At 47.9% G+C, this 13667-nt stretch overlaps 1 protein-coding gene across 3 annotated transcripts in view; it reads right to left on the reverse strand.

The window, feature by feature from the left end:
- Positions 1-13667, reverse strand: part of cemip (cell migration inducing hyaluronidase 1) — a 257616-nt gene that overhangs the window by 105566 nt on the left and 138383 nt on the right. For all 3 annotated transcript variants that reach the window (XM_078241559.1, XM_078241557.1, XM_078241558.1), the window contains exons 9-11: positions 8766-8887; positions 5422-5569; positions 1895-2086 (exon numbers count right to left, since the gene is read on the reverse strand). In XM_078241559.1, coding sequence (XP_078097685.1) covers positions 1895-2086; positions 5422-5569; positions 8766-8887 — 462 coding nt within the window. The remainder of the gene's footprint in view (positions 1-1894; positions 2087-5421; positions 5570-8765; positions 8888-13667) is intronic.

Here is a 13667-nt window from a genome sequence, read left to right on the forward strand (position 1 = left end):
TGGCGTGATTCGAACCTGGGTCCCCAGAACATTAACTGAGTTTCTGGATTAATAGTCCAGACGATAATACCACTAGGCCATCGCCTTTCATCTTGTTTTTGTGGCTATAACTCATCTTTCATTCCCTCACCCTACGGTATAAATATCTCCTACTTTCTATGCCTTTTAGCTTTGACAAAGGATCATCTGGACTCTCCTTACAGATGCTGCCAGACTTGCTGAGATTTTCCAGCATTTTCTTTTTTGGTTTCAGATTCAAGCATCCACAGTAATTTGCTTTGATCGACTGATTAACTGGTTTGCACAGAGCTCGAGTTTTACAGCACAAGAAAAGAGGCCCTTCGACCCATCAAACACCTAATGTGGCAGCATGGTGGCACAGTAATTAGCACTGCTACCTCACAGCGCCAGGGATCCAGGTTCAATTCCGGCCTTGGATCACTGTCTATGTGGAGTTTGCATGTTCTCCCCGTGTCTGTGCGGGTTTCCTCCGGGTGCTCCAGTTTCCTCCCGAAGTCCAAAGATTTCCGGTTAGGTTGATTAAGAAGCAATTTAGCATGGACAGTGTCCCAAGATGTGTGGGTTAGGGGTATTATTGGTGTAAATGCATGGGGTTACAGGGATAGGGTGGGGGGGGGTTGGGCCTTGGGAAAGTTGCTCTGTCAGAAAGTTGGTGCAGATTCAATGGGCCGAGTGGCCTCCTCCTGCACTGTAGGGATTCTATGACTGGTGTAATGACTTCAATGAGGCATGTGAGGTTGACCTCTTGGAGTATGAGCTCCCTGATTGAGGTAATGATTGCCTGCCCAACAGGGAGTCTCACCAATATACATATTAAGGAGTGTCAGGTCTACTGACACTCCGGGTTCTGACTTTGCACCTGAAGCACTCTGGGGGTTGAATAGAGTTTGTGAATAAAGGGAATCTGGTGAAGGGCCACTGGCCTCGGAGGAGGTATTTCAGTCAGTCTCTTTATAACAATCAACTTTGAGTAACTAATCACTGACTAATCCACTGAATCTGTGGAATTCGCTACCCCAAAGTACGGTGGATGCTGGGACATTGAGTAAATTTACAGAGGAGTTAGACAGGTTTTTAATCGGTAATGGGTTGAAGGGTTATGGGGATGAGGAGCATATCAGCCATGATCGAATGGCGGAACAGGCTCGATGGGCTCCTCCCATTCTGCTCCTATGTCTTATGAAGTTATGACAGTCTCAAAGCAGCAAGTCCCTGTTGAATCTGAAACATTTTTTCTCACTTTTATAGAAATCTTTTCTTGCTGCAATTCCCACCAACTATTTCACCCTTTATTTTCTGGCTCTTTCCTGGATCACCATGTGTTTCCTGCACTTAGTTGATACCGGAATTGAGGGAATTGTCCATGGTACCAATACTACTTTGGTGTTTGTACAATGTGCAGTCTGTCTGCCCAAAGTAACAATTTCAATGTCAGCCTTTTCCTCATTGTCTGTTCCTTAATTCTTTCATGATCCGGGGTTTCCACCCATCCATTGACTCTGTCGACACTTCCCGCTGCCTCGGCAAAGCAGCCAGCATAATCAAGGACCCCACGCGCCCCGGACATTCTCTCTTCCACCTTCTTCCGTTGGGAAAAAGATACAAAAGTCTTAGGTCACGTACCAACTGACTCAAGAAAAGCTTCTTCCCTGCTGCTGTCAGACTTTTGAATGGACCAACCTTGCATTAAGTGGATCTTTCTCTACACCCTAGCCATGACTGTAACACTACATTCTGCACTCTCTTCTTTCCTTCTCTATGAATGGTATGCTTTGTCTGTATCGCGCGCAAGAAACAATACTTTTCACTGTATACTAATACACTAATAAATCAAATCCAAGGAACAGAATTCTGCCAATTAAAGGGATCGTACCTTGGATTTTGACCTGGTTTGCTTTGCATTCTGGGCAGTGTAGGAGACGAAACTCTTCAGTCTGATGCATAGAATAATCTGTGCTGGCAACAAAGATGACATCACCGGCCTTCCAAGTTCTGGCATCATCCGCCAGTTCGAGAATGCTGCTATTAACATGTGTATCTATGGTAACGGTCACCTTGGGCCGCACTGAAAGAAGAGAAATGAATGTTTGAGTGTGTGAGTATGAAACAGCGTCTCCTGCCAAGCTTTCAATCTTGTTAAAGCAGAACCATAAGCAGCCTTATACAGAACAGCTGTTACCGAGCTGTAAAAATGAAAGAAAAACATCTTCAGCAATTCCTTTTTGCATACTTTGAATGTTTTGGATGGTACTTTTCCCTTTGTTCAAAGGTCGTACAATGTATTTAATTGCCCTTATTTTAAAAGAAACACAATAGAAATGATAGATGCTGTCATCTTATAAACAGAAGGTTTTGTGTAAAGCGAGTTTAATAACCGGAACGGCAAACAAGTAAAAATCATCCAATCCCAGCGCACTCATGATGAAGACTCTTTATCACTTCTCAATTAGTTAGGATCATCAACTCTGCACGGTAGCACAGTGGTTAGCACTGCTGCTTCACAGCTCCAGGGACCTGGGTTCGATTCCCGGCTTGGGTCACTGTCTGTGTGGAGTTTGCACATTCTCCTCGTGTCTGCGTGGGTTTCCTCCGGGCGCTCTGGTTTCCTCCCACAGTCCAAAGATGTGCAGGTTAGGTTGATTGGCCATGCTAAAATTGCCCCTTAGTGTCCGGAGATGCGTAGGTTAGAGGGATTAGCGGGTAAATATGTAGGGATATGGGGGTAGGGTGGGATTGTGGTCGGTGCAGACTCGATGGGCCAAATGGCCTCTTTCTGCACTGTAGGGTTTCTATGATTTCTATGAAACTCGGTGAAAGACGCTCTTTGGTCGGCCCAAAACCTTTGGAGCTTCCAGTGCAAAGAATTGTCCTCAACCGAGTGTTGCAGACTGGCACATTCCAAGGTGCAGGACTACGTGCTGAAGGAAGCACTCAAGCTTGGGGCAGCCACCACCAAGGCACAGTGGGGAAAGGCCACTGTGTAAGGCCTTTCAGCCAATGTACACCGAGGGGAGGGGAATTGTATAGAACACCCTCAGGCAATATGACTCATGTTGAATGCACACGGTGAATATTACATATATCACAATTGGAAGGAGGCACCTCAGACTGCAACTTGTTCTAGGTGGACAACTTTTTGCACCATTTGTAATGACCATTTTGAAACATTTCTTTGACTGCACTAAAACACCTCAGAGTACCACATGATGTATGCAGAGAACCTGAATATTACTGCACTATTACGGCCATTTTGAAATGCTTGCGATGTTCATCATAGAATCCCTACAGTGCAGAAGGAAGCCATTTGACCCATCAAGTCTGCACTGACAACAATCCCACCAAGACCCTATCCCTATAACCCCATTTATTTACCCTGCTAGTCCCCCGACACACTTCCAGATTCATAGAGTCACACAGTGCAGAAAAGGCTCTTCGGCCCATTGAGTCTGCACTGACAGTATCTACCACTAAAGGTACACTAATCCCACTTTCCTGCACCTGTCCCATATCCTTGAACATTATGATATTTCAAGTGCTCATCCAAATATTTTTTAAAGGTTTCTGGCCTCAGCCACCTTCTGAGCTATTTTACAAATAAAGTATATTTTTGCAAGAAGAGAGTTAACTAACCCTTCCCCAATATAGGTGGTAACCAACTCCTTAACTAACCATGTACCCAATATAAATGGCTAAATGTCTCTCAATTTATCTACAAAATGTGCACAGATTGGGACAAGGTTGGGTACCACAACCCGTAAGGTCAGTAATTGCTAATCCCCAGCAGCGCATCTCATCCAATACTCGGGTCCTGGGTCGAATGCTGAATCAGTGCAGACTCAATGGGCTGAATGGCCTCCTCCTGCACCATAGGGATTCTGTGATTTCTCACGGAAATCCTCATCTGGTTGGACTCGAACTCAGAGCAGAGGTGAAAGGACTCACTGCTTCCTATCCAAAGATGTGCGGGTTGGGTGCATTGGCCATGCTCAATTGCCCCTGGATGCGTAGAGGGATTAGTGGGGTAAATATGTGGGGTTACGGGGATAGGGCCCAGGTGGGATTGCTGTCGGTGCAGAATAGGCCGAATGGCCTCCTTCTGTACTGTAGGGTTTCTATGATTCTCTTCTATGTCTCTATTCTTTGTAGTCAGTACATGGGGAACACACTGGGGCAACATGATATAGAAGGAATAGCAATACGGAGGGTAGGTTAGAGATGGCATAATGTAATAGCAGAAGGGCTTCAGCTCCTCTGTTACCTATCAATCAATATTTTCAGTGGGTCTTTTGAATGTCATTCAATAGAGGTTTATTTTCTGAGGTCTAATGGTGCTGAATGCTTTTCACTCAACAGTAATTGAGTAGATAATAGAGTGTGGTGTTCCTGAAGGGCTCTTTAATGCATCAGAAAGCACATCTCATTCAGACTGGGGATATAGTGTGATAACATTTTTACATTTAACCACCTCTAGCCACCAGGCACAACCTTCGACATAGGAGCAGGAGTAGGTCATTCAACTCCTTCAGCGTATTCCACCATTCACGAAGATCGCTCCACTTTCCCGATTGTCGCCCTTGTAGATTGAAAATTGGTCTCAGGTTTGAGCCACCACTGGTCCCGGAGCAGAGAATGCCAAACACTTACAAGGCTCTAGGAGAACAAATTCCTCCTCATCTCCATCTTATTTGGAAGACGCCTTATTTTGAAATTATGCTCCTAGTTCCAGGTTCCCATACGAAGAGGAAACATCCCCTCAGCATCTACCTTGTCAAGCCCCCACAGAATCTTCCACATTCCAGTAAGATCACCTCTCATCCGTCTAAACTCCAATGAGTAAAGGACAACCCTTCCATCCCAGGAAACAGCCTACTGAACCTGCTCTGAACTGCCTCAATGCAAGTATGTCCATCCTTTAAGTAAGGAGACCTGGGTTCAGTTCCAACCTTGGGTGACTTGTGCATTTGCATGTTCTCCCCTTGTCTGCATGGGTTTCCTCCAGGTGTTCCGGTTTCCTCCCACACTCCAAAGATGTGTAGGTTAGGTGGATTGAATATTCTAAATTGCCCCTTAGTTTAGGGGGATTGGCGGGGTAAAAACATAGGGCATGGGGATAGGGCCTGGGTAAAATGCTCTGTCGGAGAGTTGGGGCAGACCGGTGGGCCAAATGGCCTCTTTCTGCACTTCCTGTGATTCTAAATGTTTCCAGCGTTTCCCCATTATTTAACGACTCAGAAATTGTGGCAAGCAAGTGAATCTATAAAGGTTCTATTAAATTTAGCACAGAGGTGAGTTTAATATGGGTATGCGGAGTACATTTCTCACAATAATTACCAAGCCCAGGTCATGCCTGTTATTTATTTAGAGAATAATTATCAGTGACAAGAAATACTTAGAACAGACCTGGTTTCCCACAAAGGAAACGAACTTTGTAGTTATGACAGATTCCATTAGCCTGGTCTTTATTCCGACACACAAATCCAAAGTCTTGATCGTGCATATAGAACACTTCTGCTGTTCGACTTGCTGGGATTCCATCAACAGTGACAACCTGAAGCAGAAAGAGCACATTAATAAACACATTACTGTCGGATTTCCGCAGATAAACTCCCAGTCTCTCATCGGAACTTGGGCGGAACTCTGTAACCGGCCAATAGCGTCGCTTCTTCAGGATCCCTGCCAATCTTATATTAAGAAGTCTCACAGCAGCAGGTTAAAATCCAACAGGTTTATTTGGAATCACGAGCTTTCGGAGCGCTGCTCCTTTCTCAGGTGAGCGAGGAACCTGATGAAGGAGCAGTGATTCCAAATAAACCTGTTGGACTTTAACCTGGTGTTGTGAGACTTCGTACTGTGTCCACCCCAGTCCTGACACCAGCATCTCCACATCATGGCTACAATCTTACACTAAAGTTACAGTGTGAGAGCGGGAGGCGACTTTACCCAATGACTACACTGTCAATAAAAATCCCAACATTTAGCAAACTGGCCTCACATGGAAATGTTAATCTTACCAACGGATATGGGATGGGAGTGATGTCAGAGTAATGAGGGACAAGGGAGAAAAATGGTTTCTTTGACTTCAGTAAACTATATTTTGAGGCTGGAAGGATGCAGTCTAAGATATATACCCAGCGGAGACTGTTGAAATCTCCTACGCGACTTACCCAGCGTGGAGCTGTCCTGTCACAATTTGAACCCAGCCCAGTGAACAGAGAGAAGGGGCAACAGCTCAAAGCTGATCAGGTCCATCGTAATAAATGATGTCAAGTCCAGATGATGCTGGCGTTGGACTGGGGTGGGCACAGTAAGAAGTCTCACAACACCAGGTTAAAGTCCAACAGGTTTATTTGGAATCACGAGTTTTTGGAGCGCTGCTCCTTCATCAGGTGATGACTGTGCCCACCCGATTCAACACCGGCATCTCTACATCATGGCTACCATCGACACCACAAACCGCCGGCTCAAAGTGGAGAGGATCTCCAAGAAGATCGTGCATGTCGACACTCACCTGATGAAGGAGCAACACTTTGAAAGCTCATGATTCCACATAAACCTGTTGGACTTTAACCTAGTGTTGTGAGACTTCGTACTAAGTCTAGATGATGTCATAGGGAACTGACTGCAACTTCAGCCCGATGACCCGAACAGGAAGTGGGGATGAGTTTCCTGCCAGCCCCTCCTACTCTCCCCACCCAAGTCCAACAGGAAGAGAATCAGAGCCAGAAACAGTCCAAAGAGGCCAGTTGGTTAAATTTATTTTTACTTTCTTTGGGGAGCAAAAGTAACCTTGGCTTTAGTGGCGCAGTGGTTAGCACTGCTGCCTCACAGCACCAGGGACCGGGGTTCAATTCCCGGCTTGGGTCACTTTCTGTTCAGAGTTTGCACATTCTCCCCGTGTCTGTGTGGGTTTCCTCCGGGTGCTCCGGTTTCCTCCCTGTGGTAAACCACTGTTAGCGTATTGCCTGTGTGTGTGTGACATGCCTGGACATGCCCCTGCCAGCCCTGCCTGGGACTCCTTCCCCCCTGGTCCACGTATAAAGGTGACTGCTCCCCACCCCCTGCCTCAGTCTCTGGACCAGTTCATCGGCATGGGTGTGCTCCAAGTCTTTTGCTAATAAAAGCCTATTTGTTGTTGCGTACTAACTAGTCTTTGCTTGATTGATAGTGCATCACTCCCACAGTCCAAAGATGTGCAGGTTAGGTGGATTGGCCATGCTAAATTGCCCCTTATTGTCAGGGGAACTAACTAGGGTAAATGCATAGGGTTATGGGGATAGGGCCTAGGATTGCTGGGGAAGATTTAATGGAACAAAAACAGAAAATGCTGGAGAAACTCAGCAAGTCCGACAGTGTCTGTGGGGAGAGAATAGAGCCAATGTTTCGAATCTTGATGACCCTTCGTCAGAGCTGAAAGCAAAGAAAACGAGATTGATACTATGAGGGTGGGGCGCGGGGGAGGAAGGGAAGCTGTAATTGGATAAAGAAAATGTAAATGACGGTGATAAAAGCTGATAAGGTGTTAAAAGTGTCCAATAAGCTTGTCCATTAAGTTTCGATGGAGACGAGGCAGCCAACGGATGTCTTCTGTCTAAACCAGAAGTCAGTGCTAACATCTTGAAGAACCTGTGTCTAATTGGCACAGTTTACAGACATATCGCCGTGGCCGCTATTTTTACACAGGCCTGAGATTGTTTATGCTGTGAGAGTGTTAGAGACCAGGCAGATATATCTCTGCTTTGCCAATCAGAAGTCATGTACAAATAAATGCTTTCATTGAAAATGCTGCCCAGTGAAAACACTGCCATGTTTATCTCAGGAAACACGGTTTAGTTATTTAATTTATAGAATCCTACAGTGCACAAGAAGGCCATTCGGCCCATCGAGTCTGCACAGACCACAATCCTACCCAGACTTTCTCCCCATAACCCCATGCATTTACCCGAGCTAATCCCCCTGACACTAAGGGGCAATTTAGCCTGAGCAATCCACCTAACCAGCACATCATTGGACTGTAGGAGGAAGCCCACTCAGACACGGGGAGAACATGCAGACTCCACACAGTCAGTGACTCAAGCCGGGAATCGAACCCGGGTCCCTGGCTGTGAGGCAGCAGTGCTAACCGTTGTGCCACCGTGCCGCCCCAAATTCACCATTTCATTCAATTCAATAAATTGAACCTGGCATGAGTGATCAAAATACTTGTTATATCGATTGGAGTCACAGAGCACAGTTCTAAGGGTTTATCTGTGTATCATAGAATCCCTACAGTGCAAAAGAGGCCATTAGGCCATTGAATCTGCACTGACTCTCTGACAGACCATCTTACCCAGGCCTTAACCCCTGTCCTATCCCCATAACCCCACACGTTTCCCCTGGCCAATCCATCTAACCCGCACATCTTTGGACTGTGGGGGGAAACCGGAGCACCCGGAGGAAACCCACACAGACACAGGGAGAACGTGCAAACTCCACACAGACAGTGACCCAGGCCGGGAATTGAACCGGGTCCCTGGCGCTGTGAGGCAGCAGTGCTAACCACTGTGCCGCCCAATTAATTAATTATTAATGTCCTTTAGGGAAGGGAATCTGCCGTGCTTACCCAGTCTGGCCTACATGTGAATCCAGAGCCTCAGGAATGTGGTTGACTCTGAACTACCCGGGTCCCTGGCGCTGTGAGGCAGCAGTGCTAACCACTGTGCCACCCACATCGATCGGACTCACAGAGTACAATCCAAAGGGTTTACCTGTATATCGATTGGACTCTCACAGATCTTTCCAGGAAAGGCAACTCTCAGGTCCGACAATTTCTCCCAGTCCCCCGATCCTCGCTCATCGTCCCGGTTGAACCAATCAGTCCACTCCACATCTACAGACAAGTAACATGGAAATATTGCAGGCTGGTTACAGTGGGCTGGGCAGCGGAACGGTACAGGCGTAAATGGGTGAACAATTAGGCATAAAGTGCTGAACAGCAAATTAAGATGGCTTCGACTGTAAGAATCTCTGCCCTTAGTGCATGGATTTGTAATCGAGCTGTTATATTTACAGAGTTACTGAGCTGCTTCCACTGGTGTCCAATGTGGTCAGACCATCAACTTTGGCTCAACCAGACCTGAGCTGATTGTTTAGTGAAACTGGAGCTAAAGTGACTCGAGTCTGAAATGACACACTGTGCCTCCGTAAAGAAACAAGCAGGGCCACCTCAACATGGGGAGGCCATGGCCCAGTGGTATTATCGATAGACTATTAATCCAGAAACCCAGCTAATGTTCTGGCACTTGGGTGGGATTTGAATTCAATAAAATATATCTGGAATTAAGAATCTACTGATGACCATGAAACCATTGTCTGAAAAACCCATCTAGTTTATTATCATAGAATCTCTACAGTGCAGAAGGAGGCCATTTGGCCCATCGAGTCTGCACTGACCACAATCCCACCTAGGCCCCATTCCCATAACCCCATGCATTTACCCTAGCTGGTCCCACCTGACACTAAGGGGCAACTTAGCATGGCCAATCCATCTAACCCGCACATCTTTGGACTGTGGGAAGTAACCGGAGCACCCGGAGGAAACCCGCGCAGACACAGGGAGAATGTGCAAACTCCACACAGACAGTGACCCAGGCCGGGAATTGAACCGGGTCCCTGGCGCTGTGAGGCAGCAGTGCTGACCACTAGGGCGGCACGGTAGCACAGTGGTTAGCACTGCTGCTTCACAGCTCCAGGGTCCCGGGTTCGATTCCCGGCTCGGGTCACTGCCTGTGTGGAGTTTGCACATTCTCCTCGTGTCTGCGTGGGTTTCCTCCGGGTGCTCCGGTTTCCTCCCACAGTCCAAAGATGTGCGGGTTAGGTTAATTGGCCAGGTTTAAAAAATTGCCCCTTAGAGTCCTGGGATGCGTAGGTTAGAGGGATTAGTGGGTAAAATATGTGGGGGTAGGGCCTGGGTGGGATTGTGGTCGGTGCAGACTCGATGGGCCGAATGGCCTCCTTCTGCACTGTAGGGTTTCTATGATTCACTGTGCCCCGCCCAATTAATTAATTATTAATGTCCTTTAGGGAAGGGCATCTGTCGTGCTTACCCAGTCTGGCCTACATGTGAATCCAGAGCCTCAGGAATGTGGTTGACTCTCAACTACCCTCGAGCAACTAGGGATGGGCAATAAATGCTGGCCAGCCAGCGACACCCATTTCCAATGGATTAATAAAAAAATATATATATTTCTAGCTAAGCCTCATAGCCACTGGAGCTACTGTCAGCCCTGCAGGTTCACAGTTTAGCGTGTTATTTCCTAGCAGTTAATTGCCATAATCCCCTCCATATCAGCTGCAGAAGTTACTAATCAGGCCAAGGACTGAATGCCAATGTGGTGGAAAAGCAGAGCATGTTGACACTTTCAGTTGCTGAATTCCCGCTGCGTTGAGGCAGCAAGCGCAGTATTTGGAGAGAAAACGATGCCTCAGGTTTTGCAATGTGTTTTGCATTGTCAGGGAACATTAAGCTGAATGGCATTGAGTTAAATGTGCATCCGTGGAGTTTTAAGCCTAATAATTGTGTGTGCAGTCAGCAGTTTCTTTTTAATCTGGGATTTTGCTTTTAATCAAGGAATAGTCAGAGGCTGCATTCTTCAAACACAACCAGCATTTAACATGAGCTATTTGCCATCTCAGTCTCCAAATCCAACTCTCACAATGTTGACTCCTATGTATAAATACAGAGGAAATGGGAACTACTCAATCTGTTCATGAGATAGGAAGAGGAGGAGGCCATTCAGCCCCTCGAGCTCATTTTCTCAATACATTAGATCATGGCTGATCTGTACCTCAGCTCCGTTTGCTCCATATCCCTCGATCCCCTCAGACAACAAGACTTTCTCAGTCTGACCTTTGGATATTGAATTGATCCAGCAGCCCTGGTTTTCTGGGAAGGGGTTTCCTCTGTCGCCTGCGAGAGAAACTGCTTCCTGAATTCACTCTGCAGTGACCGAGCTTTAATCTTTCACTTAAAACAGTGCTGTTCCTGGAAATACATCCATACCAACTGTTAATGAGAGGGATCAGTCGAGTAGGAGGGAGATCCAGTGATTAGTCGACAGTCAGAGATCCCAGGATCAGTTGACAGTAACAGGGAGATCCTGGGATTGGTTCACAGTAACAGGGAGATCCCAGGATCGGTTGACAGTAACAGGGAGATCCTGGGATTGGTTCACAGTAACAGGGAGATCCCAGGATTGGTTTACAATAACAGAGATCCTGGGATCAGTTCACAGTAATAGGGAGATCCCGGGATCAGTTCACAGTAATAGGGAGATCCCAGGATCAGTTCACAGTAACAGGGAGATCCCAGGATTAGTTGATAGTAACAGGGAAATCCTGTGATTGGTTGGCAGCATCAAGGCGATCCTGGGATCAGTCGACAGTAACGGAGAGATCTTGGAATCAGTTGACAGTAACAAGGAGATCCTGGGATTGGTTGATAGTAACAGGGAGATCCCGGGATTGGTTCACAGTAACAGGGAGATCCCGGGATTGCTTGACAGTAACAGAGATCCTGGGATCAATTCACTGTAACAGGGAGATCCCGGGATCGGTTGACAGTAACAGGGAGATCCTGGGATTGGTTGACAGTAACAGAGATCCTGGGATCAATTCACTGTAACAGGGAGATCCCGGGATCGGTTGACAGTAACAGGGAGATCCTGGGATTGGTTGACAGTAACAGGGAGATCTCATGGTTGGTTGACAGGAAGCTAAGCTCCTACACAGACCAATGGGTTAAACACCAGATGCTGTTAGTGACATTAATCACTGCATGTTGGCCATGACCCCAGGAGAACATCACGATTCTTCTTCGAGAAGTACTTTGGGATTATTTGTATCCACAAGAGATTTCTTTAATATCATATCAAAATATTCCAAGTGAGAAATTGGTAAAAGCAGCATTGAACCCGGTGATGGGAATGGTGGCTTTTCCTGCACTTCCATCAGGAGCTACACACCGTATCAGTGACGGGCAGTATCTGATACCCCCGCCCGCGCCCCACCATCCCCGCACTGCACTGCAGCCACATGCTGTAGGCAGCTGAGAAGTGATTACTGCCCCCCCAGTGTTCACAGCTGCCTCCCTGGAGAGACCCCTGGCTGCAGGAGGGCCCAACATGATGTCCTTTACCTGTGCCAATGGGAAAACCAGGCAGCAATGTTACCAACCCAGCATGTGCCAGCGGTGGTCAGTGCCAACTCTATTCAGAAGAGGACAGCCACCCAGTGAAGGAAGAGGGTGAATGAGCTCCTCCATTCTGCCAGAGTAAATCATTCTCAACACACTCACAGATCACACTCCCACAGGGAGCTAGCTCACTGTCAGCTCGAGGGATACCACCACCCGCTCTCCCCCATCTCCCTGAGGGTCATGTCCTCATCGCCTCGCTGGCCTCACTCACCATCCACTCGTCAGACATTCTTACCATCTGTCCCGGCAAGTATCGTGCTCACACTCTCTCCGTCTGTCTTCACACAGGACAGGCTGACTCACAACAAGAGGGAGAGATCTCAGGCAGGCAGAGGGTTCTCACTGTCTGTGAGAACAGCACCATCCAGCCAGCCGGGGAGGACTCAGACCCTTCCTGTGTCAATGGTGAGATTGACAGCAATAAACTAACTGAGGATCCAGTGCTGCAGAATCCATCAGACACCAATGCTGGGAGGCACGTCTCATTAACCAACCCTCCTCTGTCCACAGGCACGTCTGGGAAGCAGCTCAGGGATCCCATCGGCTTCCCAACACCGGGCCCCCGACACCGGCCCCGAGGAGGAGATCATGGTCTCCGATGTAGAACAACCATCACAGCACTTAACCACACCAGCACAGAGACACACACCTGCTGCAGGACACTTATTCCAAGGTCACTGGGACCTGTCAGTGCCAACACCAGAGGCTGGCATGGTTTCCCAAGCTCACTCCAGCTGCCCCTCTGTGCCGAGGGAGCCAGGGGCCCTCGGGCACCTATAGGGAGGAGGAGCAGCTGGTACACAACCTGGGTCCATCCACCCAGATCACTCTGGGAGTATGCCACACATCCGAATCCCCTCTGTCTCTCCACGGGCCAAGAAGGGTGGCACTGCCACACAGCAGGAGCCTAAAGTCAGGCCGGGGCCCACCAGGTCTCAGCCCTCCAGAGGATGCCCGCTAAGGTCATCACAGACAACAAGGCATGGCAGAAAGCTGGCTGCCTCCACCTCCGCTGCGGGTGTTGGGGGCACCAAGACATAGCAGCTGGGTTAGAAAGGTTCAGAAGCTCTAGTCGCACGGCATGGGCATGGCTGTTAATCACTTGTACATCACGTTCACCTCTGTGTAGAAACTCTCAGTAGTTGCACTTTCAATGTGTTCCTGTCCCAACCTGGATATCTGTGCAGAATAAGTCAGGATGCTGAGTCCCGGGCTTCCTCCCTGTGCTTTGTGTAAGGTTCCCAGCTCATTGACGACCCTTCACACTGACCGAACACATCAGTTATTCCTGTATCCCATCGGGAAGGAGGATGTCTCCCACAATGCACAGGGCTAGCGTCACCCATTCCACTCATTGTCAACGTGCACTGTGATGTGACCCCGGTCATTGAGAGCAAGCGAGCTGCCATCAGTC

This window comes from Mustelus asterias, chromosome 24, assembly GCF_964213995.1.
Source record: "Mustelus asterias chromosome 24, sMusAst1.hap1.1, whole genome shotgun sequence".
Classification (NCBI taxonomy): domain Eukaryota; kingdom Metazoa; phylum Chordata; class Chondrichthyes; order Carcharhiniformes; family Triakidae; genus Mustelus; species Mustelus asterias.